The sequence below is a fragment of the Apteryx mantelli genome, chromosome 2 (assembly GCF_036417845.1).
Source record: "Apteryx mantelli isolate bAptMan1 chromosome 2, bAptMan1.hap1, whole genome shotgun sequence".
Classification (NCBI taxonomy): domain Eukaryota; kingdom Metazoa; phylum Chordata; class Aves; order Apterygiformes; family Apterygidae; genus Apteryx; species Apteryx mantelli.
The window spans coordinates 40,503,619-40,530,685 of record NC_089979.1 but is presented as its reverse complement, the minus strand read 5'-3'; the positions used below and the strand labels follow the sequence as shown (position 1 = coordinate 40,530,685).

The following is a 27,067-nucleotide window of genomic DNA, read 5'->3' as shown; positions in this document are numbered from 1 at the left end:
CTAATCAATCAAAAAAATACCTTTTGTGAAACCTTAGTGATCCTTAGTTAATTAATATTTATCAGGAAAAATAATAAAATAATATTAATTATAGAAATGAATCAGATATAATCAACCAAGTCAGCAAATTAATTGAAATAATTACACTGAAATGCAATTTTTCAAATTCCAGTGCCACACACTCTGAACAGATTTATGTTTGTTCCTGAAATGATATTAAAAAGCCCACAGGCAACATGCAAGTTCAAAACATTGTGTATGAATATTCATAATTTTCAAATTAAGAATTTCCCTACAAAGCTAAAATAATAATCTCTATTAAGACAAAAGATAAGAGGAATTTGAAGTTTTAAGGTGAAAATATGATTGGCACAAAAAAAATCACATATGAAAAACCCTTCAGGTAAGTATAAAAAATATTACTAAAACATTCTAACACAAACACATTCTCATTACATGTTTGAATTGAAACTATCAGTGAAATTTCATATATGAGCAATTTGAATCTGAAAAGGTATTTTCAATGCAATTTTTCATGAAAATGTATATTTTTAGTCAGGGCTTGCAGGAGAAGATCATAGTTGTTCATCCTAAATATAAAATTACTACTACTATGCTACAATTCATGTTTCTATATATTAAAAGTACCTACAATTACAGCTGGTGGGGAATTATCAGTGAAATGCAAATTTGAAAATGGTATGTATTATAGAAGCAAACCTGTTTTAATTATCTTCCAGCAAAATATATGAAGGATTCAGTCAGAAAAAAATGACCTGAAAAGCAGGCTTATACTGTGAATCTAGACTAGTTTTCCTCCATCTCTCCTATTAAGCCATCAAAGACTCTAAACGTCTAATTGTAGAGCAGTCCTGTCCAGTGGGTCAAACTGGGGCTGAGGACTCTAAGATTTTTCAGGATACATGGTATGGAAATTAAAAGCCCATAGGACTCTCAGAGCTTCCGGGCTTTTGTGTGACATACTAGGTAAAACTGGCTCCTAACAGCCCTTGGCTGTCAGTTGTGTGTCAGTCCACTAAAGCCATAGCTCAGCCAAAAGCTTGAAGTGTGGGCTACCATATCACAAAATAAATACTTTTAAAATGTACTGGGAGGAGAGAAACTCTTTGAAATTTAAAACACTCTCTCTCATTCTGAACTCATTAAATATTCATCTTCAGTATTAAAAAATTTCCTTCATTACCATGAGTTCAAAAGCAGCATTTGTTGTATTTAATATTTTATCTGTTAAAAAAGCTACTTACAGATATATTCTGGGCAAATTTCAGACTTTATATATGGAGGTTTGACTCCACTGATTCAGAGGATATCACTTTAACAGTGATAAAGCAAAGAAATTGCCAATTAGGATATAAAGTTATTCTTTATTCCTTGCACATGTGCATAGAAAGTAGAAATAAAGCAGGGAAAAGGGCTAAAAATTCTGAAGTTTAAAATAGAAATCTCTATTCAAACACTACTTGACGATATGGTAGAACGGAAACCCTGTAAGCAACAGAATACCCCATGCTATTGTTACTTAGCTGGCCTGTGACTCAAACTGGGTTGTTCCGTTTTCAGCTTACAATAAATGCAACAGTCATATTTTTCTTCTTTCACGGAAACATCCACGCAGATTCTACTGACAGACTCTTTCAGTTGCTGAACCATTCTACCAGCTGAGACAGCCACCTACGCAAGTTCTGAACGCAGTCCAATAAATTTAACCACTTAGGAAATTAAGTGAGAAAGTCATTATACTCAAAATTTTCTTTCTTGAAACAGATGTTCTATTTTTCCATAAATCTGTATTTTCATCATAATAAACACAAGCTTCATTTCATGACACTTATGTATAGGAATTCAAGTCATGCTTTGATCAGATTCTAAAAATAGCCTTTTTTTTTTATTTCCTTCTAGCTGGGGCCAAGCAATGTGCTAAGCATTTCCTTCTGGTAGGAAATCTCCAACAATTTTGCCTCTTTATTTTTAGGCTATGCAGAAAACCAGATGTTTATTTAATTAAATCCACTCTCATACATTGCATTCAGAAGATTTGTTGTTGTTGTTGGGAACCCTCTAAAATATTGTTAGCTCTTATGAATGCTCTGGAATTCATACCATTTCAAGGACTAAACCCATTTTACGTTTGAAAAGGATGATCATATTAAGATCAGGGCAATTTTGCCAGATTGGGCATCCTATAGTTGCCATATGATGATATCAAATCTGATCGGCTAAACTACAATAAACACCACATAACCCTACTGAAATCATACTGAAAACATTTTTTTAAAGACAATTTCAGAGTTCAAGCGCAGTAGAATCCCAAAATTATTTCTGGAAAAAAAATCAATGTTGGAAGGAAATTAGTGTTTTGAGGTTCACAGAATACCTTCTGAGCACAGAAAGGTCTATATAACTTACATGTTTCTGTCCACATCATTGCTATCTTTGCTTGTTAACATATTTTCAACAGCGAAATATATACTACTCTATGTCTTATTAAGGAGTCAGAAGAAACTTAACACAGGAAAATGGATTCCCTTTTCGGGAACAGAGGTTGGAGAACAGTCAATCCTTACACAACTTTTCCTTATTAACGTTAGATGTGACTCTGCTACACTAGCGGTGGCGCTACACTAACTATAGCACAAGACTAGCGTTCAAGACAGAACATTGATTGTAATTGATACACTGCATTAAACAAGTTGTTCTTAAATTAGGTTTCTGTGTTGCTCAATTTTCAAATTAACAGCTATGCTACTATATGCAAATAAATATTAAAAGATTACAGTAAGAGTTCCAAAATTTTTCATTTAAGCTTTTGGCCTCTGTCCAATCATAAACCAACTTAATTTTTTTTTATTTATGGTGATGTTTCAATAAACAAACTATGCAAAGGGCTGCAAGTGTACAGTATTCACAAAATTACAAAAAACTTATATCAAATTACTGCATTCTTTCTATTACGCACGAAGTAGAAGGGATGCCAAAACACTTTTACTTGACTGTGTTCATTAAGATGCATTTGGGAAACATCACTAAAACTCAAGATGCTGAAAGCACGTATAAGAATTTCAATCAATATAGAAGTAGACGAGTTCATTGAAAAGATAAAAATAATAGAAAGAATCAAGTCAGCAATAGGTAATAAGGATTTAGTAAGTTTCTCTTGCCATGAAATGTTTGTAACATAAGCATTTAACTTGCTAGTGCTTCTACCATGAAGTTGTTGCACAAGCATGCCTAATGCATTTTTTTGTTTATGTGTACTAATCTGTAATAGCTGACGACAGCAAGCTCAAGCTAATTACAGAAAAAAATTGTGTTTTTACCTAGTCTAAACAGGCCAGCCTTAAGATATTTTCTTCTTCTGGAAAGTGTAAGGTCAACTAGACCTCTCAATTGTAACATGTAGAGCTTTACTTTATCTAAGTAGTCTTTCCTTTTCCAAAATCCTGCAAACAATATCATAGCACAAATACACACTCTACGTCATTTACCATTTGTCTTTATCTGCTTTTCCTTTTTTTTTTTTTTTTTTAAGACTGAAGATTACACCTAAATGCAGAAAGATTTGTCTGAATACAGACCAGCAGCTATAAAACTTCTGTATGTGCTAAGGTTCCTTCTTTCGAGCCACTGTGAATTTTTGTGGAGTGTGCTGTATCAGTACTGTAGCAAAGAAATCTGAAAACTACTGAATCTGAAAACTGTGCCCTGAACTCTGGCATAAGAGGATTTCTCCTGCTCTAAATTATACCTATCCCAATTAGAGAAATGGAAGAGTTAGTTTTTTAAAGTGCCGCTGCACTGCAAAGGAAAAATACCCTAAATAATACATTTCAAATCCCACAGCGTACTCAAAAACTGAGGCATTTTGACTAAAGTAAGACTTGTTGCTTTATCGATGTTTAAAATGAATCAAATCTTCCAATACTGCTCAATTAACAATAAACCAAAAGTTTGCAGAGGTCTACAGACGGGGAGACTTCATCTGGAGCAAAAGAGGAAATAATTCCACAGTGTCATGGATGATATTTTGGGGGGTTCTTTGTTCAGAATAATTTTTACACTCCTTCAAGACAGTGGCTTCTTCTAGCTGAGCCCCTCTGGAAGGTAGGGGGAGACAATCCTCTGCTGGAAGGTACAGGCTGTGCTTAGGCAGAGCGGGTTCAAGAAACAGCAAGTGTGGTAAGCAGGAGGAACACAACATAAAATTGGGAATCTACAGCAGAAGGATAGAGTACAGGGAAATAGAAGGGGAAAATTCCGGGGGGACCAGAAGGTACTGTACAAAATTTGCTGCCACTGAGAAAGCACTGCCTAGCATCAGAGACCCACCACCTCAGAAACAGGGGGGAGAGAAAAGGTCCGTGTATTAAACTATTTTTGATTTCTGTCATTTTAACCTATTACTATGCATAGCTAATTGATTATGCATATCTAGTTGATTATTCTAGTCAATATTCTAATTTTTGGTCTTCAGTCTTTTGGGGGAACTCTGTCAGATGAAGTTCAGGCAGGTCCATCTCAAAGCTCTGTCTGATTCCAGGTCCTACCAAACTCCCTAGCATTTTCTTCACTTCCCACTGTATGAAGGCAATCTCCCTCTAAATAGCTGAAAGATTAGGTCTCAAGCTTAGCAGACTATGTGCAACCAATACATTTTTCTTGGTGCCTTTTCCAGCCAGCACACCTTCCACAAAGCAAAAAAATCATTGTCTATCCACATCAGCTGTCCCTACCTCCCCACATCCAAGATTAGGATGGGATTTGGGGGCAGAGCTTTGGAGATTGTATTAGCCATTGCTTTAGAATGAGAAACACACGATCCTCTTATTATCAAGTTTGTCAGTCTACAAGCTGATCACAAATCTTGTAGCTAACAGTCAAGTTGTTAATACTTGGTAGGTAGCCAGCGTAGGTGATCAACTGAAAGTCTACTATCTGTTACAGAATAATCAAATATTTTTGCAAACTGAAAAATGTTCTTAAGAAAGTACTTAAGGAAGTAAAATCTGAGAGCAGCAGTCAGATTGTGATTTATATGCATGTTTCTGTGCATGTGTGTGCACACAGAATACTGACTATTTGCATCAACACACAAGTCAAACACTAAATATTTGCTGTCTTTCCTGGAAGTCCACTATTCTATCTAGCAGTGCTCGGTAATAGACAACACCATTTATATAGCAGTTTGTAGAGTAGATCTTAAATAAAAGCTGTGATTTCACAGAAGGATTAGGGAGGTCCCAGCACCTCAGAATCACAAAAGTAGTGTAATAGACACCTGCTGAAAATTTCATACTTGTAAAATTATATTACTCCCTCCACAACATACAAAGCAACACATCTTGTATTACCTCCCATCCTTCAACATGAGACTGCCATTCTTCCAAAAACTCTAATTTTTCCATTTGTCTCTTGGCCTCATTTATATTGGAGCAGACAGCTTTCATGGCTTGGAGGGCTTCCATTAACGCTGCATAGTCAGTGTGTTTCCTTGGAGTCCGCTTCAGTAACTCCTGTTTAGACATTAAAAAAAAAAAAGGAAAGAAATCTGTCTTTGATCTCTAAATGTACCTTACAGGAGGCTTAAATTGACTGGGGTACAAAACCAAAGAGTAAACAGACTTCTCTCCTATTAGGTGGAAAAGTAGTACAACATTGCATCCTGGTAAGACATTAAAACTTGAAGAAATAAGTAATAATAAAAATAAACACTACTTAGAAAAAAATTTGTATTTCAGCTAGTTTTCTCCCCCCAAAAAGATGTTTCTTGATGTTGAGCTCTGACTGTTTTTATATTCCACGGGATGGAACTGTTCAACAAAGACCATTCCACTTAAAAATATTTATTTACTGATGTCAAAATTAACACCTGCCTTTCCTGCAACTTAGGACAAAAAACATATTTCTTTAATTCCACACTACTGTTCAATCTAGCATAGTATACCAGAACAGTGAACAATAGTTTAGGTGACTCATTGATTTAGCGTCACTGGTAATGGCAGCCACAATAAAAAAAAAGGCGGGGGGTGGGAGTTGCCAGTATTCATATAAAGCCACCTTCAGTTTCCCATCTCAAACTGCCAACTCCCCATTTATAGCTGGACAGATTAAGGACAACCTTCAGTGTATATCCTGACTGCAGCTTGGATACATTCTCTCTGGAGCCATAGCTAAAAGGCTTAACTCTGCTGCCACCCCACCTTGTATTTAAATTTATTTTAGCTACAATTCATTTCAATGTATCTCTACTGTAATTCATTAGTCAGTTTCCTCTGTTTTGTTTGTAGATTTTTCATTCAACAAATAGAATATAAAAATAATTTTTAAATAGGCCAAGGGAACTGTAAAAGCAGAGTTGTGGGATGACTCAAACCTCATTGCAATTACTATATTCTTGTTTTAAAAAAATCTTTACTTTAACATGTTTATTTTAATTTTGTATGTCAGTGCAATGAAATGCAGATGCCTCATAGCTGGCAATGTTTCACATCTGAACTCACATATGTATTATAAAAAATAACTGTCCAATAATCAGGTTTCAAGTAACTTTTAAAGCAGAATCTCTTCTTGCTTTTTCCTCAACCCTTTAAACAATAAACAATATTAAATTCATATCTGTTAAGTATAAGTTTGTTTTAAATATATACTTTTCTGATGATTCGATGATTTCCTAACTTAAGAAAATTTTAATAACTCAGAGGCTTGAATATCTAATGTTTATCAGCATATTTAACAGTACTAAGTTTTAAGCCATAATAAGACAAGAAAGGCATAAACATACAAATACAAACATGCATAGAACCACCTACAGCGTGTTAGGGTTACTCCAGAATGTTTCTTACGTATCATTTTTGTAAATATTTTCCACTTACAGTTTGCTAATGTTAACTTAGAATCAGCAAAGCAAAGCATGTTGGTAACAACTCTGCTATCCAAAGCATTTAAGCCAAATCCAACTTAAATCAGTCTCATTAAACTCACTTAAACGGCTGGCTTCCTTTCAACAATGAAGAGGAAACCTTACTATTAGATTTAGAAAGGAGCTGATAATTTTCATCCAGCCATACTCCTCAGTCTTTTTAAAATTGAGGTCAGGAGACTTGCCATTGGCTTTAATGAGAGCAAGAATGGGTCCAATATCTAATAAAGAGATTATTCACTGCATAAAGAGATTGTTCCTGCAGTTCTGAAATATGCTTAGCAACCAGTTTTATATAGCGAGTATAAAGTCTTAGATAACAAACTCATAGTACCTTCAAAAGAAGGGGATACTTGCATATTCTCTGTATTGGCGTTACTAGATACCCCTCCAATGGCACATCTGTGTTCTTACGTCCCCCAAGCAGCATGCAATTCTGGAGTGCAAAAAATTTCAAAAATTACTAAAAAATTCTGAGAAAATTACACTTTCTCAAACCATGAGTTCTGTATGAGTTAAGAGAGGAGTGCATTACTTTTCGTTAATCTCTAGTAGACAGCAAATTTCTAAAATATAAGCAATTGCCAATAAAAATTATCAGAAATAAAGGCAAGGGCATATGCATACAGAAATATTGACTAACCTATACATAAATTACATATGCATCTATTAAATATATCATGAGATAGGTTTGCAAAACTGTCACAAGTATAGGCTTGAACACACACACACAGGCAAGTATACTATCACACACAAAGGGAAGCTGCAATGCAGATATGCAGGCATTTTTTCCCCAAGGCTACCCTATTCATCCAGGCTGATTAAGAGACTAGCCTTTTCTTTTTATGCTGACCATAAAAGACAATAAAGAAAATGCTGAAAATATACTTTCACACTTCAATAAACAAAAATAAAAAGAACTCAGGGTGATCATCACAGGTGCTGTTGGTTCCAAAGGTGCGCTAGAGACAGTAAGTAGCACCAAAGATGGTTTGACATGTTTGAACATGACCATCCTAACACACAAAAAGTCTTTTGTCCATATACTTCCATATTAAAAAGTGACGTGCACTGAATAAAATATCTTTAGTCATGGGCTAAAGAGTATATGAGTTTTGACAATACATCCACCCATGGAAGCCGAGAATGTATGCAATATCCGGTGGAAGCATCCACAAAAAAAAACAGCTGAGAGAGAGAGAAACAAGTATGAGCTACTTGACATAATCAAGTATGCAAGAGGCATCACAGCAAATATTTGAAAATGCTGGAATTAAAGTGTAAGTACATACAGACCTACAGTAAAGATGGAAATTATTTTACAGAGAGATCAGAAGGAATTGTGATGCAATGGTATGAGATGACCTAAAGCTTCAAAGAGCAAGAAGTCAAAACTGAAAGCACTGGACAAAAGCAGATTAACACAGCCAGACAGGATGTTGACACAGGCCACAATTCAGGACACAGACACATTTTTGATGGAACAGGGGCAACACAACTGGGTGGCTGTTCCCCTTAACACATAACTCACAATACACATACCCAATAACCAGTGCTACTACAGGGACCTCTATGCCCACCCTTAAATCTGTGCTTCATATTCCTGATTAATCAGCTCCTGGCATTAGGTCCTTTATCCTAAAGGATCTCACTTTAACAGCCAAACACAAAAAGGTTTACTGAAAAGGACTGACCAACAAGATAATAGCAATGTAGACTATAGGTTTATATAATGTTTGTCATTATACTTAGGGGTTATAAGGCCTGGTTTCAACTCCCTATTATTTATAGATAATCACAACTCTGTAATGACCTAAACTGTTCTGTCTGGCTAGAAAGCTTCAATTCTACTTTCAAGTTGCACAGTCTAACCTCCTGTTCTCTAGGTTAGACTGCTGCAGCTTATCCTACAGACATGTCCTGAATCTGTAAGGAACCCAAGTCAGATGTGGAACCACTCCACACATCCCCAGGAGTACACGACACTGATACATCATGAACTGCTGTAACTGCACACCTTTCTCACAAAATAAGCTCTTTTCAGTCTTTCTCAGGAATATTTGGCTTTTTGTTTCCCTATACAGCATTCACCCCTTCTTCTTGAATCTGGCCATGCTGCTGGTGCTTTGCTGATAGTGTCTTTTGCTTAAGTCCACTCTTAGTTCCAAAATACTTCAATCAGATTTGATCATTCTCATATCATATCGGAGGGCACCTTCTCAGACATTTAAGTTCCAGTACAATATGCCATACATTTCAAAACTAACTTTGTTATCACAGGATGCCACAAAGGAAAATAAAAAACCAGTCTATACTGAATTTTTCTTTTAACAAATAAAGTTAACTACTGAGAAACTCCATACTGAGAAACTGGTTTTGTTGCGGGAAAATCACGAGGACTGTCATACTTAACATTTTAAAACCTCCTTAATGGGCTTGTAAAATGAAAGACCAACTGTGTAGCTGTTTCTTTGACCTCAGATTAAGCCAGTGTCTAAGCTCAGGATGCCTCTAGCAAAACATTTTTTCCATTTGGCACAGCCATAGTTACAGTATCAGAATGTGGACAGCCTTTTCAGAAGTTCTGACCAGAAAAAAGGAGTCTTTCCCACCCCCACCCCTTCTCTACCCCTCCTCAAGTATCTAATCCTATTCTTTTTTTCTTTCTACAGCCACTGCTGGATTTACACCCTTGTTTCTTGGCCGGAAAGCTCAAGGCACACTGCCTCATGCTATTTTATGCACAGATCCAGATGTAGCAGTGAAAATGCAATGTACTCAGCCCCTTCCTCTAGCAATATTATACCCAAGTGAAACTGCCCTCTAATCACTTGCAGGGGTGCTTGTAGTTGTTACATGGTAGAGTAAACAATGCTAACATTTCACTGCCCAGTCAAATAATACTAAGTTAGAATACCAATTCAAAATATATTTACCAAAAGAAAAGTCCGCACTGTTCTTATTTTGTTAAGGTCAAGCAGAACTTTCTGTGCCTTCTCATGGTTACTGCAGTATTCATCATAGATACGGAATTTCTCTTTCTGCAGAAACAAAGAAATACCTTGTTCTTGTCATTTTGATTTTTTTTTAATAAACAACACATGGAATGCACACTTTTGAAGGCTGAATAGTTAATAGAGTCTTCACTTTGGAAGGTCAGCTCCTCTTCCTACGTTTATTATTTTAAGTCCAGCCTTTTCTGTACTTTTTATTTCTGCTTTTAATTAGAATTGTAAAGTTGAACAGTCTGGAAATATCACTTGAGCATTTGCTGAAAATTTTCAGAGGCTGGGCTATCACAAAAACACAGGATGAAAAAATATGAAGAAAATGCACAACTAATTCCATATTTGCAGACATCGTTACCTGTTATGCATGCACACTTGTTTGCAAATGTGATCCATGCTTCTGTATAGTCAAAAACTGGTCACTCCACTTCTGTAAATCTTTTCCACTAACCATTAACAATTTTCTCCTCCACAATGAATAAACATAGACTTAGCAAACAAATGCCACTCTAAGCACAGAGAACAATGAAACCTAGACTTTTTCTTAGGCCCATGATGGAAAACAAACTAACTGGTCCTCATTTTGCAGAGGTTTGTAACAATGATATCCTGGTGCTCAAACAGAAAAAATAATGCTGCTAGAAGATAACTGCTACAGGACATACAAACATACTGGAGGTGTAAGAATTAAAATATCTTTACAGTCAAGAACCACAGAGACATTTTACCCAACCAACACAATTCATTGCTAAATATTCACATTTTTGTGTAGAATCAAGGGGTATTACTATTGTCCCTGTCTCATATTCGTCCTTTCCTAGTTCCACCAGCTCATATATTGGCACCAGAAAGCCTCCCCCATTCTTCAGGACTGTGTGTGTCAGCCTTGGCTGACATCCACTTCTAAAGCGTGTTACCCAGCAGGGACGTACACCAAAATGAGCTCTGGTGCAAGACACAACCCTTGGCCCCAGCAGGTGCCATAGCCTCTGCCCATCCCAAGGCCAGAGTTACACTGCTATAGGACTCAGCATTCCCCCACCTGCCCCCGCTTTTTTTTTTTTTTTTTTTTTTGGCAATGACAGTAAACAAGAAATGACCTTAAAGTACTCCAAATTATGCAATCAAGTCATAATTTGTCCTCGTGACTTTGTACACTCACCACCATGTCAGTAATTAATAAAAACAATCAGAAAGGAAAAACAAGTGAAATATAAGGCTGTAATAAAAGAGAGCATACATAATGAAGAAAGCAAGTTCCCACTTCATGCTGTGCATTAGGTTCTGGTTGCAAGCACTCCTCCACCAGAGACAGGAAATTTTTGTGAACTGAAAGGATATCTTCGATATTTGAAAACAACATCTGTAAAAGAATAAAGTATACATAAATAAAACAATAGATATAAAAGAAAAGAAATATGCTATTAGAAAACTAACCTTAACTGTCTCCTCTGTGACATTTTTATCCACTTTGGCTGCTGCATACTGGATCATTCGGTGAAGGAAAGCCTGCACGAGACAAGAAAAACAAGGAAACCATTATTTCCGGAAGATTAGAAGAACTTTTGGCATTTTATGCTTGTAATTTGCTTCCCAACTTTCTTACATGTTGGTTATAGAAGCGTGTTAGAATATTATTCTGAATCTCAAACAAATATTTTATTTATAAAGCATCTAGTAACTCTGTTATCCTAACATGATATAAAATCCTATCTACACAGTGTGTGAAAAGAGCTAAACAGTGCGATATTAATGAAACTGAAAAACTGAACATTCTCTGAAGGACAATTTCAACCCTGCATTCATATTACAATCAGGCAAGAGCAAAATGAGTCTTTTTCAAAATCTAGCTCTAGCATGTTTCAAATTTACTACAAGAAAAGCAGAAATGAGCCTCTAATTTCTAAATCAAAACTAGTCTTGAGATGCTATTAAGAAGTGTAACCACAAGCAAGATTTATGATGTATTAATAATCAAACCTATTGTAAAGTAAATTGGCTTAAACAACTGTTCAGCTGCACCTGGTTTTGCTTATGAAAACATTCAGTCTCTATCCCCAACAATCTCATCTTTGGGGATCAAATCAGAAGTTAGTAATACCATTAATGAAATACCAAAACAGTATATTTTATTATATTTCACTTTCAAGAATTGGAAATAACAAAAGCAAGAAGACATGTACAGTAAGAGTCATTTCCAAATGAAATAATCACATTTCAAATAATGAGGTTATCATTAATATTTACAGATTCAGTCCTTTACAAATGACTAAGGTACATTCTGAAAATATCTACATACTGAAGACTAAAATCTTACATTGCTAATTCTTAACATGGACATGCATATTCTTTAGTCTTCAAAAACCGGCACCACAGTTGCACAAATGTCATTTCTTTCATAATCATTCAGCTTCAAGTCACTGTGTATTGTATACAGTATACGAACTCATCTAAATTCTGGTGTGGTGCAAATTCCATAAAAGAGGCAATAAATAACCCCTGTTTGGAAGGATAGCACTCACAGTATCCCTTTTTTCTCTCTGCTGGAACTTAAACATTTTCATTCCCAAGCAGTATTCCTTTCACTGCTGAAAAGGCCTACGTAACTAGGAACATTTTGTGTGTGCGTGCGTGCGTGTGTGTATGTGTGTGTGTGTGTGATTGAAGAGACAAATCTAGTTACACAAGACATAAACAGAATGAGGTTTGGAATATTGCCAGCATGTTTAAATGTTTCGCATAATTTTCTACAGTCCTTAAAAACCTCCTTTTTCCTGACTACTCATGCTTTCTTCCTAATGTTTTATTGATGTTAAAAAAATCCATTAATTCATTTATAACAGTTAATTGAAGGTGGACTTTGGCCCTTTATTCCCTTACCCACTATGAAGATCCACACTGAGCAAATGTATATTGTGTGTGGATCAGCTATACACTGCACAGCCAACCCCATGTATAGTGAGCGCCTATTTAACTGTATGGCTCTCAATTCTTTTTGAGACACTGTTTTCACTAAATCACCTGACAGCATTAAATATACTTTAGAACTGAAAGCTGGAAAAAAAAAAACACATGAGAATTACCTCTAAAATCATGTCTATTTCTCCTATCTATAATCTCTCTCTGTTCATGTTATTTCCCCGCAGAACAAACATACTGCTCATCAGCGTTTATGTTTTCCCAGAACATCATCATTTCCTGTAACGCTGAAGGAAGGTGAGTATTCAGCTGGCTGAATGCAAAACTGAGAAAATTATCTGGGAGCTGGGGCATTAGTTATTCTTGACTGATTACTAGCCAAGAGTCATATGGTCAAAAAGTATGTATCAACCACAATAAACAGATTCCCATTTGTCCAAGCAGCACCACCCCAGATCTCTCATCTGCAGAGGTTATCGGAAACTGAATCCAGTAAAATCCAGCCTCCCACAAAACCCAGGCACAGGTCCCTAGTTAAGGTAGGGAGGCTTAAGATGACTTTAGCCCCTTCCAGCAACTTAGCGCCAGCTCATACGTTATGTTGCTGTGGTCATACCGCAGGGGCAGCCATGAAGCCATTTTTTATGACAGAGGCCTAAAGCCCTACTGCAGCACAACTCCCTTATCAACTCCTTTCCTGGAAGCCAGAGACACCGCTGACTCCTCACGCGACAGCTCTGCTCTGGGCCTTTGCGAGGAAGAATGCATGGCTGTCATCAGACAGGAGGGTGGAGAAGGGGTACATGTGTAGCAGGGGTGCACACCATGACTATCACTAATAGCTTTGCTATCATCTGGTACTGGCAGCATGGTGTTAACATATGACTCCTTGCTACCGATGAAACACCAGAAGAGGCCTTGTTTAACACAGCATTTTCCCTAGTGCTGTCTCCACCAGAATATGATTTGCAGGGCTCTGAAGCATAGCTGTTGTGAAGGAAGAACCCCTGAAAGACAGCCATTCTGGCCGATCAGATGCCAGGTGCGTTGTCAGGCTTCTGGTTTAGATCAGCAATCAGAGGAGAACAAGTTAATACCTTGCCCTGTCCAATGCAAGAGAGTTTACTGGCCTTTCCGAAAGCCTTACAACCACAGGGTTGAAACTGCTCAATGAAGTTAATGAAGAACTCAGCAAGTATTTCATGCCGTGTTGAAATGTAATTCTAGATCAGAAACAAATTCAGTTCCTAAACAAGAGACAGCTGAGTCAGTAATTGCTTTTGTTACAGTGTTAGATAACCTTAATCCAGCACTGTGACTATGGAAAATAAATGTCTCTGAACTTGTATGAACATACTGTAGGTCTGAGGGATGGATAACTATTCAAAAGACTGTAGAATATCAACTGAAGACAGCTATGAACTGTTCTTCAAAATCAGTGAGCAAAGACGATGCAGGCCTTTTTTAGAAACACCTTAAAGGAGGAATGTCACTCTAGACATGAAAAGGAACAAGGATGCCCAGAAATTATTAAGGAGTTTACAGCTGCAGAGCTAACAGGAAAAAAAGAGTTTATAGAAGCTTTTCAAGATACACTATGTAGAGCATTAATAATTATAGAAAAAAACTGTAAAAAAAAAACTATGGATCTCAGAGAATTTATGAATCACTATAGAACTGGACACAAAAGAAGTCAGAAACTTCTGTGAAATTGCACTAAGTGGTTTCTACAGGTTCTACCACAAATCAAAGCCTGCCACTCAAAGTTCAGACTCATTATGGAGCACCAGATTGCATGAAGGAGCAAAGCATTACCAGTTGCAATGACACAGCTAAATAGCTCCTGGACTGAGCAACCAACTGTAACAAACAGTTTGCATACATGATTCTCATGCTTATTTTTAAAAAAAAAATCAACCCAAACTTACTGAAATTTCATTTATCATGCACACATGTCAGTAAATCATGACTGATCTTTGTTGCCTGGAGAATACAAGTCTTGCTGAGATTACTTCTCAAAATTCATCAGCATTAGCACAGCTCTTAGCACAGCATCAAGCACATGGAGAGTAATGCCTATCTTTGTGTATTCCAGGATTTCTGAAAAAGTCATCTAGACAGTGACCCTTAGCCTCCCTAATAATTTTCAAGATGATTCCAGAGTTTCTCTTGAATTGCCTTCAATCCCTAGTTTTCTCAAGGAACAGTAGAGCAGAATATTTTAAACATAAAAATCATTTTCTAAGTTTTCATTTTGTACTATTAGCATTCTGGTCAAATTGCTATAGTATACGGATTCATCCTTGCAGCACTGCAAATGGAGATCTACTACCCCAATTGCTCTCTCTGCCATCTCTCTGATTTCCTGAATTCAGAGTTGAAAAAGGTATCTCCACAAAACATCCCAGAGGAACAACTTTGCTGAGTACCAGGAGGATAATTCTAAATATAAAAGATCAGACCAAGAGGAAAGAGAAAGAGGAGCAGATTTGTTATTGAAAATACTAATTTAAAGAATCAAAAAAAAAAAAACCCAACCCAAACTCAAGTCTGTTCATCATACTGACTAAACACTACTGTGTTTGCCTGCCTGTCGACCTGCTGCTGTTTTGTGAGACTGTGTGTGTTACACAGAGAACATGCATTGAGTTCCTGTTATGGGGATTTTAGTTCTGGTCTTATCAAAATCAAATTAGATCTTTTTTGTCATAGTTGCTCTGTGCATTGTTGAAAAAAAGAAAAACACCACTACAGTTAGTACAAGAAGCTGCCGACAGCACAAATGACTTTTCTGACATCCGGAATGAAATCAGGAAAGACAAAGAAAGTCTGCCTAAGAAGATTCTCAGGTCATGAAGAGTTTTCACCTTTTTGAAAGATAAGAAATAAAGCTCTGAAATTATGTCAGAGCACCTGGATCATAAAATAGATAACTATTTTGCTAAAAGCAATCTTCCTTCATGAACCAACAAACAAATATACACTTCCTCATAAAGAATTAAAGAAAAAGTCACTTAATTTTTCTCTTAATCTCTTTTAACATTGTAACAACTCTAACATTTATGATGTCATAAAAAACAAGACAGACTACAAAAATATATATATATCTTTAGTAGGGTCATTTCCTGTGTATTTTCACTTTGTGAAAATCCAGTTCAGCTGAAGTACCCAATCTACTACACTGAAGCCTGTTGAATAAAGCTAAAAAGATATTTCAAATGTTAAAACTTGAACAAAATCTAATTTTCCACACTGTCAAAGATGAAGCCCCCAAAAAACCCACAACACAAGAAAAATGTTCGTAAGTTACAATTTATATAATTATGTCTATGCTAACAGGCTTCTCATCACAAGAAATACAGAGTTAAAATACTTATGTTTTTGTGTTTTCTATTTACACTTTTAATGCATCTATAGACATGCCATGTGGTGGAAAACAGTTTGCACTTTCCACAATATTCAAAATGATACTAGCGACAGCATGGGGAAACACTTGGGAAAAGAACTGCTCAAGATAATAGCAGACTAGCCAAACACATTTTCTTACTATGGCCAATTCAGTTCACAAACATCAAGCTAGTATTTTGCCCATAAATCTGAATTTCTGCACAGCATAATTAATGCATCTCAGATTCCAGGTCCCAGAAGAACACTGTGCTGTTTTTGTTGAAGCACTTTCACTTGATTTTGCCACAAAAAACAATTACAATAGAGAAGACTCCAACAGCAATAGCAGCTGCGGGAAGGCACTGTGTGTGTTTCCCCTCCTCTTCCCATTAACCTGTGCCAGGAGCAGCAGCAGTAGCTAATCAGGCTGGCTTCTGACACCAAACAAAAAGACTCTTCTTCTTTCTCCAGCAATTCACCAGCTGAATCACCACCTGTTTCTCCTAACTTGCCTGCAGTACTGATGAATTGCAAGCAGCACACAGCATATCAGCCACAGTCAGATATATTGTTCCTCCCTGGTGTAGCTAGAGCCACTTTCAAAGCTGGCTTCAGAAACTGCTCTCTATAAAAGACAGGGGAATAGATGTACCACATTTGAAATACTCCTTATTCCAGTGCTAGTTTCCTTTCCACCCACAACTGACCAAACGATTCCCTTCTCCATTCAAATATCCCAACAGGGGATCTGTGTGTCTGAAAGAGTCGCCCTGACTTGTTTTCTTAAAGTAAACATGAACTCTTAGAAGTGGAGGGAAACACACACATGAAAGGTGGTCACATTAAAGAAACGTGGACTTTCAAACCAGTTCACACATGATGAAGATGCTGCCAGATTTTGTGGCAATCATCATGATCTCTCTTTCCTTTATAATTTTTGATTTTCTGCTAAAGTCCTCTGTCATTTCAGAAACTTTTTTCCAAGAATAATAAAACCTTTTTCTCATCCTGTCCTGTATCTCACTCAACTCTTCTGCATTTCCCTGGTCACTGACAGCACTTTTCAACTTCTTTCTAGTGCACATCTTTTTCATCTTTTCATGCCCACCGAGATTCCTAATTCACAGTCTCCTTTGAAATCCAGGTTCTCTAAATTATTCTCCCCCACATTCAAAACCTTCTCTCTAAGCTATGACTGTGTTCTCAATTTTGATTCCTCTCCTTCCTTTCAGCTCTACAGTAGATGAAGGCAAGAGACTGAGAGTCCATGTCAAGTTCCCCTCAGCCATGCTGGAAGTCAGAGAGATGGTCTCCACCTTCTTCCTTGTACTGAAACCATTGTATAAAAGATTTAGTACCACCTTTTCCTCACCCAAATCAGAAAACATCTGTTCCCTTTTCTTTTCAGATGTCAGAAAATACTGTCTCACTCATATCTAATATCTTAATTTTTGGAAAATGGTTTTCTGAGGTGTAGGTATTTTCTTAGTGTTAAATACAAGTTTTGTTGGCAAATAATGATGGAAATATTTACATGCTTAAAGTTAAAAAAATGCCTAAGTGAACTGCCAAATCAGAGGCTGGCTGTCAGGCTGACTCACACATGCTGAAATAAGCTGAAGCCATGTGCAAAAAGCTGCTAGAAGATAATCTAAAATTTTTCTTGACTAAAATATAGCTTAAGTAGAACTTTTAGAGAAGAAACCATATATTGGCCTAAGGGATGAACACTTATCTGTAACAGCCAGGGACTGGAGCATCTCTCGTACAAGGAAAGGCTGAGAGAGCTGGGCCTGTTTAGCCTGGAGAAGAGAAGACTGAGGGGGATCTTATCAATGTGTACAAGTATCTGAAGGGAGGGTGTCAAGAGGATGGAGCCAGACTCTTCCCAGTGGTGCCCAGCGACAGGACAAGAGGCAACAGGCACAAACTGAAACACAGACACTTCCATCTAAACATGAGGAAAAACTTTTTCACTGTGAGGGTGACAGAGCACTGGAACAGGTTGCCCAGAGAGGTGGTGGAGTCTCCTTCTCTGGAGATATTCAAAATGCACCTGGATGCAATCCTGTGCAACGTGCTCTAGGTGACCCTGCTTGAGCAGGTGGGTTGGACTAGATGATCTCCAGAGGTCCCTTCCAACTTCAACCATTCTGTGATTCTGTGATGAGCAGCAGGCAGTTTGTTTAACATTTTCAGCAAATATTTTCAGTATTTATGCAACATGGGTGAATGATGGTAGTTAGGCCTTTTTTAATTCCATGAAAAATGCAAACAAGTTAAATTCCAGTCTCAACATCATCAAAGGAAATTTTTTGGAAGGGTAAGGGGAAAAGATGGATTTACCTGGGCCACATGAAATTCGGAATACATTGCAACAGATAAACACACCAAACAAACAACTGTATGAATAAAGACTTCACAATTTGGTCCTGTAATTCAAATGGAACCTTATGAAGCAGTACTAAGAGGACACAGTAATACCGAGTTTGATCTCTATTAAAAAATAGATTAAAAAAAAAAACACATTTTCAGCATATGTTTCTGAAGAAGTATGAATAAGATTAATCTTTATTGTATTTTGAAGTTTTCCCAAGTAAGAAAAAGTTATTTTGGACTGAAAAAAATATTCACATGTATATGAAATTCCCTCTGATAACATATCTTATGGTCCTGTTGGTATATCTTACCAACAGAATAATATTCTTTTAATCATACAACTGATCTTGTATTACTCAAGTGGGAATAGAAAAGAAATATCTATAAAGTTTACCTCTCATAAAAGTTAGCAGTTTCCTGAATTTACAGAACTCTAGGTCCTTACTGGTAAATTTATCTCAGTGAATTCAGCTGTATTCCTTACCAGCAAATCAAAACAAAAAGCTTGGACACCTCAAAGAAATTTTAGGTCTCAAAATAACAACATATTCCTATTAAATTGCAACCACAATTCAAAAAGAAACCACAAACTTAGTTTTTATAGATTTGGAATTTTTACCTAATTTTTGCTCCCAAAACAATGACTCTTCTAAAAAATTTCTTTAGAAAGAATTCATCATTTCAGAAACATCTTGGATACATGTTTTAAATTCTATGCATAAAATTTTTTTCAGCTTAAAGCAACTCATGAGTTTCAAAAAGTGTAAAACGGTCAAGATGAGAAAAATCCATTTGTCTCAAATGTCCCCTTTGCAAGAATATTTTCATTTGCTTTCTGATCCAATTTGAGATGTAATAGAAATTTTGAAAATGCTAGAAAAAAGCCATTTTCTGGTAATTTTCTCACTTCTTTACTTTTCCAAAGTTCATAGGGATGTCTGAAAACAAGTTTGAGTCTTTTCTGAATCAAAAATAACCATCAGAATTAAGACAGTCATAATCTCTATCACCATTTAGCAGAAGGAAATCTGAAATAACACATCTTCCCTTTTAGAACTGAATTTTTAAAGCTTAATCCTGACATCATCTGAATCAGCAAGAAAAGCTGATTCAGCACCAATGAAAAGGAACCAGCAAGTTCTTTGTGCTTAAGGCAAACAGCTAATAGAAAGCAAACAACTCTTTACCTGTAAAATGAGAAAGCCTGAAATCACTGACAGGCGATCAAAATGGAAGCCACTGTACCCTTTTTATATGCTCAGTTTTCAAAACATAACTCTACCATAACACATTTTTTCCTAATATTAGATTGCACAGGCTTTAATTTTTAGTTTATTTTACATTTAATGTGGGTAGATGCTAATTAGGAATTAGAGTGTGAGGGAATTTTACAATTTTTATTGCAAAAGTTGTATAAATAAAGTATACTTCTCAAACAATATTCAGTGCCAATTCTGGCTGCCATTTGTGTATGCACTTATGCCAAGAAAAATGTGAGGCAGAGAGAAGTATGAAACAGCAGTTTTCTATTCTAATTCCAATTCCCCACAAAACCTACAAGGAAACTGTTTAGTATGTATAAAGAGTGCCTTCCTGACCACAAATGAAAAGCAGGGACATCCCATTTAAGCTCTTCTACCCTTTTCTAACCAGCCTAACCATTGCCTTTTCTAATCAGCTCCAAATCGGCACACTTTCCACTGCGTAAAGAAACCCACCTATGTTTGGAATACCTACCTCTAGTTCCTATTACTTGTTCTTTAGACATGTGCTGTCATGGTCATATGGTACAAAGTTAACAGGATCATATGCAGCAATGCATCATTCCATGCAATAATTATGTGCCATATTTCAAAGTCTTAGTAAGACTACTTTTGAAAAACTTCCTGATAATGGTGTCTCAGGTATATATACTCTCACCTCTCCTCTAAGTATACGAAACTGAGAAGCTGAGAATTTCTGAAGCTCGGAAAAGCCCTCTCCTATCTACCTTTAATTATTGTAAAATCAGGAATTATATACCCCACACTTGGTACATTCTGACAGCAGAATTTTCTTAAGACCAATTTTCCTTCTGTACAGACTTGCAGAACAGTTGTTTTTGACACAAGTGTTCCTGAGGGCATGTCTGAATTCTGGCAGAAAAATAAAGCAGATATCCTACATGCCCGCCCTGCTGAAATTATGGGGTTTTGCACTTTTAATACTTTTTCTTCTTCCTTTTGGTAAGATTGTGAAGTTTTTAAAACTTCAGTGTAAAACTGAATCTTCATGACAAGAGAATCAAACACAGGCAGTTGGATCTGTTTATAAATAGGACAGTAAGGAACTTCATCTATAATGTATTTTTTTAACCACCAATAAATTTAGTTGTAATACCTGTGACAGTGGTGGGTATTAAAAAAATCATATAAACAGACATGTTGTTATGCAAACAAACAATTTATCGATAGAATAATACTGAGTCTTGCTGTATAATCAGGCCATAGAAAACCTCATGGTCAGATAGAGAAGTACAGTCCTGCTGCATACCTGTAAAAAACAACTTCAAATCTTTAATATTTGTTTAAACTTAAAACTCCTACTACTACTCTTAAACACTTAGAATGTTAAATGTAATGTAACACTATGATACAAATGCAAGCACCAAAAAAAAAACACCCAGGAAATATCTAGTCTACAAAACCCAAGCTACATTAACAGTATGAAAAGCACCCTATATAGCACTTGCATCTTACACCATTTTTGTCAGAGGATGGCAATGAAACCAAATGAAAGGAATTTGAACAAAAATGGAATCTTCTTGTCAACTAGTAAATGAACTCCTCCCAGGGCATCACAAGAGAATGAATTCACCCATATGTGGTAATCAAAGCTGCTTAAAAGTGTATTTCCTTAGGTAATTACTTAAGGCAGGAAGGTTTGAAAAAAATAGTTTCAAGGTTGAACCACATACATTTGTTATTAAAAGTCTGCTTCTCTTCTTGGCATATGTTGCATAAATTTCACCTTTTTCTTGGGAAATGATCAAAACTAGATAGGTTGAACCAACTAAACTGAACAGTTAGTCTGCTTTAGATGTACACTGGCTGCAGCAGTAAACTGAGGTTCAGATTGCTAATACTGTCACAGTATTAGCTCTCAGAGTTGCAGGGGCAGATCCCCAAAACTACTAATTCAGGATCCCACAGGAATCTGACATTCAATGAAAGCACAGGAATCCATTCAACTGGATCTTACTGCAGCACTAAAGAATTAAACTACAACCAGTCTTGATTCCCCATCTAAGATATTCTAATGACAAGAAATGGGCTTAAAACTGAGCTTAAAAATTAGAAGTATTTTTCTAAAATTCATTTATTTATTGAAAAAATAGGTATTTGAGAAACACTGTGGTGGTACACTTTTGATTCATGTATACTTATATGTTTTGGGACTTCAGACTCCCATTTCTGAATAAATATTTAAATATTTAAAAAACTGTTCCTTTTATCATCCATGGAACAAAGCATGATTAATTATAGCAATGCAAGTCATGCAGACTGGCTTGAAAAACAAATTTTTGACTTCGTACCAGGACTAAAATATAGAGGAAATCAGTAAATGAGAAAAGCATTGGCTTCTGAAGATTAGATGCCAATGTTAGTTGTTTTAACTCCATTCCAAAAAGAATACAACCATACCAAGGTTTAAGTTACTTTTATTGACACACAGCTTTGTACAAACAAAGGTTTTTACATGTCCCTACTGCCTGTCATGAACTGGCCTTGTGAATTTTCAGCTGCTTACATGGTTATGAACCAATTTCCATGGATATTGTGTCATTAATTGTTGGTTTCTTCTGGCTTATATTTGATTCATAAGATGAGTCAACTGTGCAAATGCAGAGGATATTCCATCTTTTATTTCTTTACTGACTTGATAACTATCCAAAATGATAACTTCTAATATTACAACTTTTTTTTTTAGCTCCCTGACTTTTTTCTTTATGCTGGCATCTAAACATCTGCTGAACATTAATTATATCACAGGATATTTACATGCTAAACTCAGTTTACATCCATCACAAAGATTTCCTTTCTTGAAGGGTACAATGATCACGAAGGACGTGATCTATAAAAGGAGGCTATTTACATCCAGAATACAGCAGCAGGAATAAAGCCACACTGTTTCAATCTGTCTACATTAGCTGAATTGCCTTACTGTCAAATAAACTAAGAATTACAAGAAATATGGGCCTGGATTCTAGATGCATTCTGGGTTCTGGATCCTGCCTTCTAGATGCATTCTGCATTCTGGAGTAACGTCCTTCCCAATCACAGACTTCCTTTTCTCACTAGTCCTTTCTTTTCTCCTTTCCCTATTCAGGCACAGCCCCTCTTGTTTGTAGGTCTTATACAGATTTATGATCTGTCTTGAGCTTTGAAGAGTTCCCAGAATAATTGCACAGTTTCACTGAAGCTTCTGTGAAGCATGTGTTTTTCAGGAACACATGAAAATTGCATGACTTGTTTTGTTCTTTTCATTAATTTTTATAAGGGAACAGAAGACAAAAATCTAATCACAGTTCAATTTTAGTTGCTGCCTTGGTGAGATTTTTTGTTTGAAAGTTAGGATGTTATGCACATGGAGGTCATAATTCCCTTTTAGGGAAAAAGGCCCTTTTCCTAAAGTGTAGCATCATTCTTTAGGATATAATTGAAAGCTTTAAAACATCCTCCACTTGAAGCAGAAAGGATTGCGGGATTTCTTAAATTTATTTTACATATGTAAAAAATAGTACCTGAACAGCTACCACCCCCAAACAGTCCAAAGGGACAGCTCATAAAAGTGCTACTTAAAAGAAAAGAAAATAAAAAAGAAAAGAAAAGAAAAGAAAAGAAAAGAAAAGAAAAGAAAAGAAAAGAAAAGAAAAAGAAAAAAGGAAAGGAAAAAGAAAAGGAAAAGGGAAAAAGAAAAGATATTCAACTTTCCCAATGTCAAGTAAATCACCCCTCTCCCCAAACAACCTCTACCATAACTGCAGACAAGTACAAGCAGAGCATACTGGTGGCAACTGCCATCTGTAAATACTCGACTGGAGTTTGACAGTGCTGAATACCAAGCACTTACCACAACATACTGTTGCTTACCAAGACACTTCATTCATTACACAAATAAACTGAAGCCTTACAGAGTCTTCCCACGTAAGGTCACACAAGGATATGGGACGCTTTGGGGGGATTTATTTGCTTCATGAAATGGTTGTGAACCAATGACTGAGATGGAAGGTACTTTTGGTTCCTATTCTCTGAAGAAATAAAAATGTTTGTCTAAATCATTCCAAACCCAAGACAGCTAGACAGCAGACTTCTAGGAACAACACAAGGCAACAATGGTGTTAGTGGGATCAGGAAATCAAGAAGCCAGAAATAAATATTGTTTCCTAGCATTTTCAATAGTTTGGAATACCGCATTCCTTACCCTAGCTGAGGAAATGACGCCACTGCAAGTTTTCCTCATGTCCATAACAGACCACTGCGGATTGCTTTACGTGGGTCTAAAGGCATGACCTTACAGCCAGTCAGCCATGTCCAAGCCTATCAACTGAGCAAGAAAAGCCACTGTGACCATACACAGATTTGTGATGCATCACTCGTCATTTCTTGATTAGTGCAAGGTACTGCTCCTACATGACAAAGCCCAATCTTCCCCTTTTAAGGAACAGAATACAGTTCTCTCAATCTATATGTGACATGGCACTGCATGAACATACTGGTAGAGTTATCTTCAGAATACAGGCAGAATAGCTTTAGTAGCAATATCATAGCTAGGGAATAGCTTTAAGAGGAGAGCTGAAACCAAGACCAAGTCTGACAGATTTCAGGTCTGCGCATGATCCTCTTAGAAACCTCTTCACCTTTCTTTGTCCCCTGGAACCTGTTCACAGAAAGGACCAGCACCAGGGAGGCAAGGTATTCGCTGCTGATGCCATTCGAGATGTGCAGTATTCGCAATTCTACCAGAAGAGAAGGGGCAAAAAGAGACAAAACTTCTGGGGAGACAGGTTCACTTTAAGCAGAAACAGAGGAAGAATTAATACCTCGCACACAAGTGAAGCAGGCACTATGTTACAAAGGCAGAAATCCTGTCAGGAGGAAGCTAAAAGAAAAGCAGTTTGCTTCATCTTTCAGGTGTAATCTTATTTTCCCAAAACTGCCTGTTAAAAAGTAACTAATTGCTAAACTTTAATTTTTGCAGTTGCATGTGACAGAAACTGGGGTAAGTATTGACGTAAGGTTACCAAATCCACAGACTCAGAAACTTTCCACCGGCTTTTTTTTTTTTTTTAAAGAGCTGGAGTTTCACTTTAAAATATTTTTCTAGCCTCTTCTGCTGTGAAGACTGCAGTGCAATGATTTATAGAATGGATGCTATCTCTATAGACAAACAAAAACATCATTCCCAAGAGATTTGACCTTCACCTTTCATCTGAAAATAGTACGGCCAATTACCTAGCAACAACAGCCCACATCCTTAAAATATTTATAGCTGAATTATGGCATTAAGGGCTAGTCAAGTTTGCTAGGGACTTAAACTAGCTAGAAGAATACACAACTAAAACACAAACAATTATATCTGTCAAAAAAAAAAATTCCAGCAGCTAACTAAATGGTAATTCAGTAGTATTTACTGCTGAATTTATTGTTCTTGTTAAAAAGCAGAGCTCCAGAATGCATGAACGTACATGAACACATAACTTGAGCAGAATACGACAAGGTTCTGGAAAGTTATCATCCTGTTTGCTGACTATAATTTCACTTGTTGTGTTTTGATTTCATGTTCCTGTTCTTTCTGCTCATATCCTCCAAACAGGGCAAGCATTCAAGTTCCTGTACATTGAATAGACTTATACAGCCTGTATACTTTCTCATACCAAAGAAGTTGCACAGGACATTTTTTAGGGCAGAAACAGGTCCACATCCTCTCTCAAGTCTGAGTTAAAAAGCAAAACTGTGATTCGTTTGCCTAGAGAAGGGCAAGGGAAAAAAGCACCTATATGGAAAATATCCTAAATACACTGGACATTCACTGACCACATACAGTGCAGATATCTAGGTAACAAAGTGTTCATCTGTTCCTTTGATATTTAAAGAGAAAACCACCGCAGGTTCAACAAATAAAGAGATTCAAAGTTTAGAATTAGGCCTCTATTTGATGGATATTACATTATGTTTTAATCCTACTTTTAACATTTTTTATGGAATTTCCTTTCCATTAATACAGTACTTCTCCAAAATTACACCATCAACAGATAAACAAATCATGTGCAGAAGAAAATCACAAATCCAGAATACGGACTCAGCCCTAGTACTGCCACTATCATTTTAACTCATTCTGCCACGAGAGCAAGGACATCTCTTTGATGATCAACATAGGATGCTGCTCACTAACTAACAGATATTCTCCTATCTTTTAAAAGTTTTTCTGCTATTCTGTTCTAAGTCTAGGAAAATGTGATTAACTCTACCACACAAGGGGCAGGGAAAAATTTAAATCCCTATCACAGATTCTGTAAGCCTTCTCTCAATGATCAACCCTAAAGCAACAACTTTTAAAATGTAACAGTCATCACAGAAGACTGAACTCCCTTATAACAGGATAATCAGCTGAACATGAGTTCCCACACTATAATGAGAGAGCTCACAAAGTCATTTCATATTAGGGACCACTTCCTTCTCTCTCATATTCTCTGTCATTTTCTGCAAAGCACAATAAGCACACATCACATTTTACACTCTAAAGAAGCCTGGCATCCAGGACTAAGACAACTGAGCAGAAATAAGATTTCAAGCCAGCTCAATTACATGGCAAATATCCGCAGACTTTCCTCCCAGAATCCTGGGCAGATAGGCATATTGGTCATACTTAATAGAAAAGTGACGAGAAATTTAACATCCCTTATAACAGAAATCCCTTATAGAGATGCTTCCCAATCTTGCAGGGCTATAGTACACAGAGCTGTCATATGAGACAGTGGAAATTTCCAGATCTATTATAATGCCTTCCTGAGAGTTGAAATGAGTTCACAGACAGAGAATTCCTCCTGGAAGCGTCACAGGGCTTGTCTCATTTTCTGAAGGGATGGGTGACATCCAGATATTGTTTTTCAACCATCCTTTTAGTCGGCAAGTACACTTCTTTTTCGTTGTCATCCAAAGAAATGGACCAAAGGAAAAGAGCTGAATTTCCTGCATACTCTGAAAAATCAGAGTTCACCTAAGGAACAAAGGAGGGTGGAGGCCCCAACGCAGCGGCGTCCTGGACCTGGAGTAAGCGTTCAGAAATAGGCGAGACTTATAATTTGCTGACTTAGAGCACAGCAGATCACTATTAAAGAAACAGCCTTAATGGACAAGTGAAAAAAAGAAGGCTCCACGTGCAGAAAGAGGGAGAT

General features: G+C 36.7%; 1 protein-coding gene across 1 annotated transcript in view; it reads right to left on the bottom strand.

Moving 5' to 3' along the window:
• The window catches only part of PREX2 (phosphatidylinositol-3,4,5-trisphosphate dependent Rac exchange factor 2), a 185,281-nt gene that overhangs the window by 121,963 nt on the left and 36,251 nt on the right, over positions 1 to 27,067 (bottom strand). The window contains exons 2-6 of the mRNA XM_013942875.2: positions 11,383 to 11,454; positions 11,186 to 11,308; positions 9,874 to 9,978; positions 7,272 to 7,373; positions 5,370 to 5,531 (exon numbers count right to left, since the gene is read on the bottom strand). Of these exons, the coding sequence (XP_013798329.1) occupies positions 5,370 to 5,531; positions 7,272 to 7,373; positions 9,874 to 9,978; positions 11,186 to 11,308; positions 11,383 to 11,454 (564 nt within the window). The remainder of the gene's footprint in view (positions 1 to 5,369; positions 5,532 to 7,271; positions 7,374 to 9,873; positions 9,979 to 11,185; positions 11,309 to 11,382; positions 11,455 to 27,067) is intronic.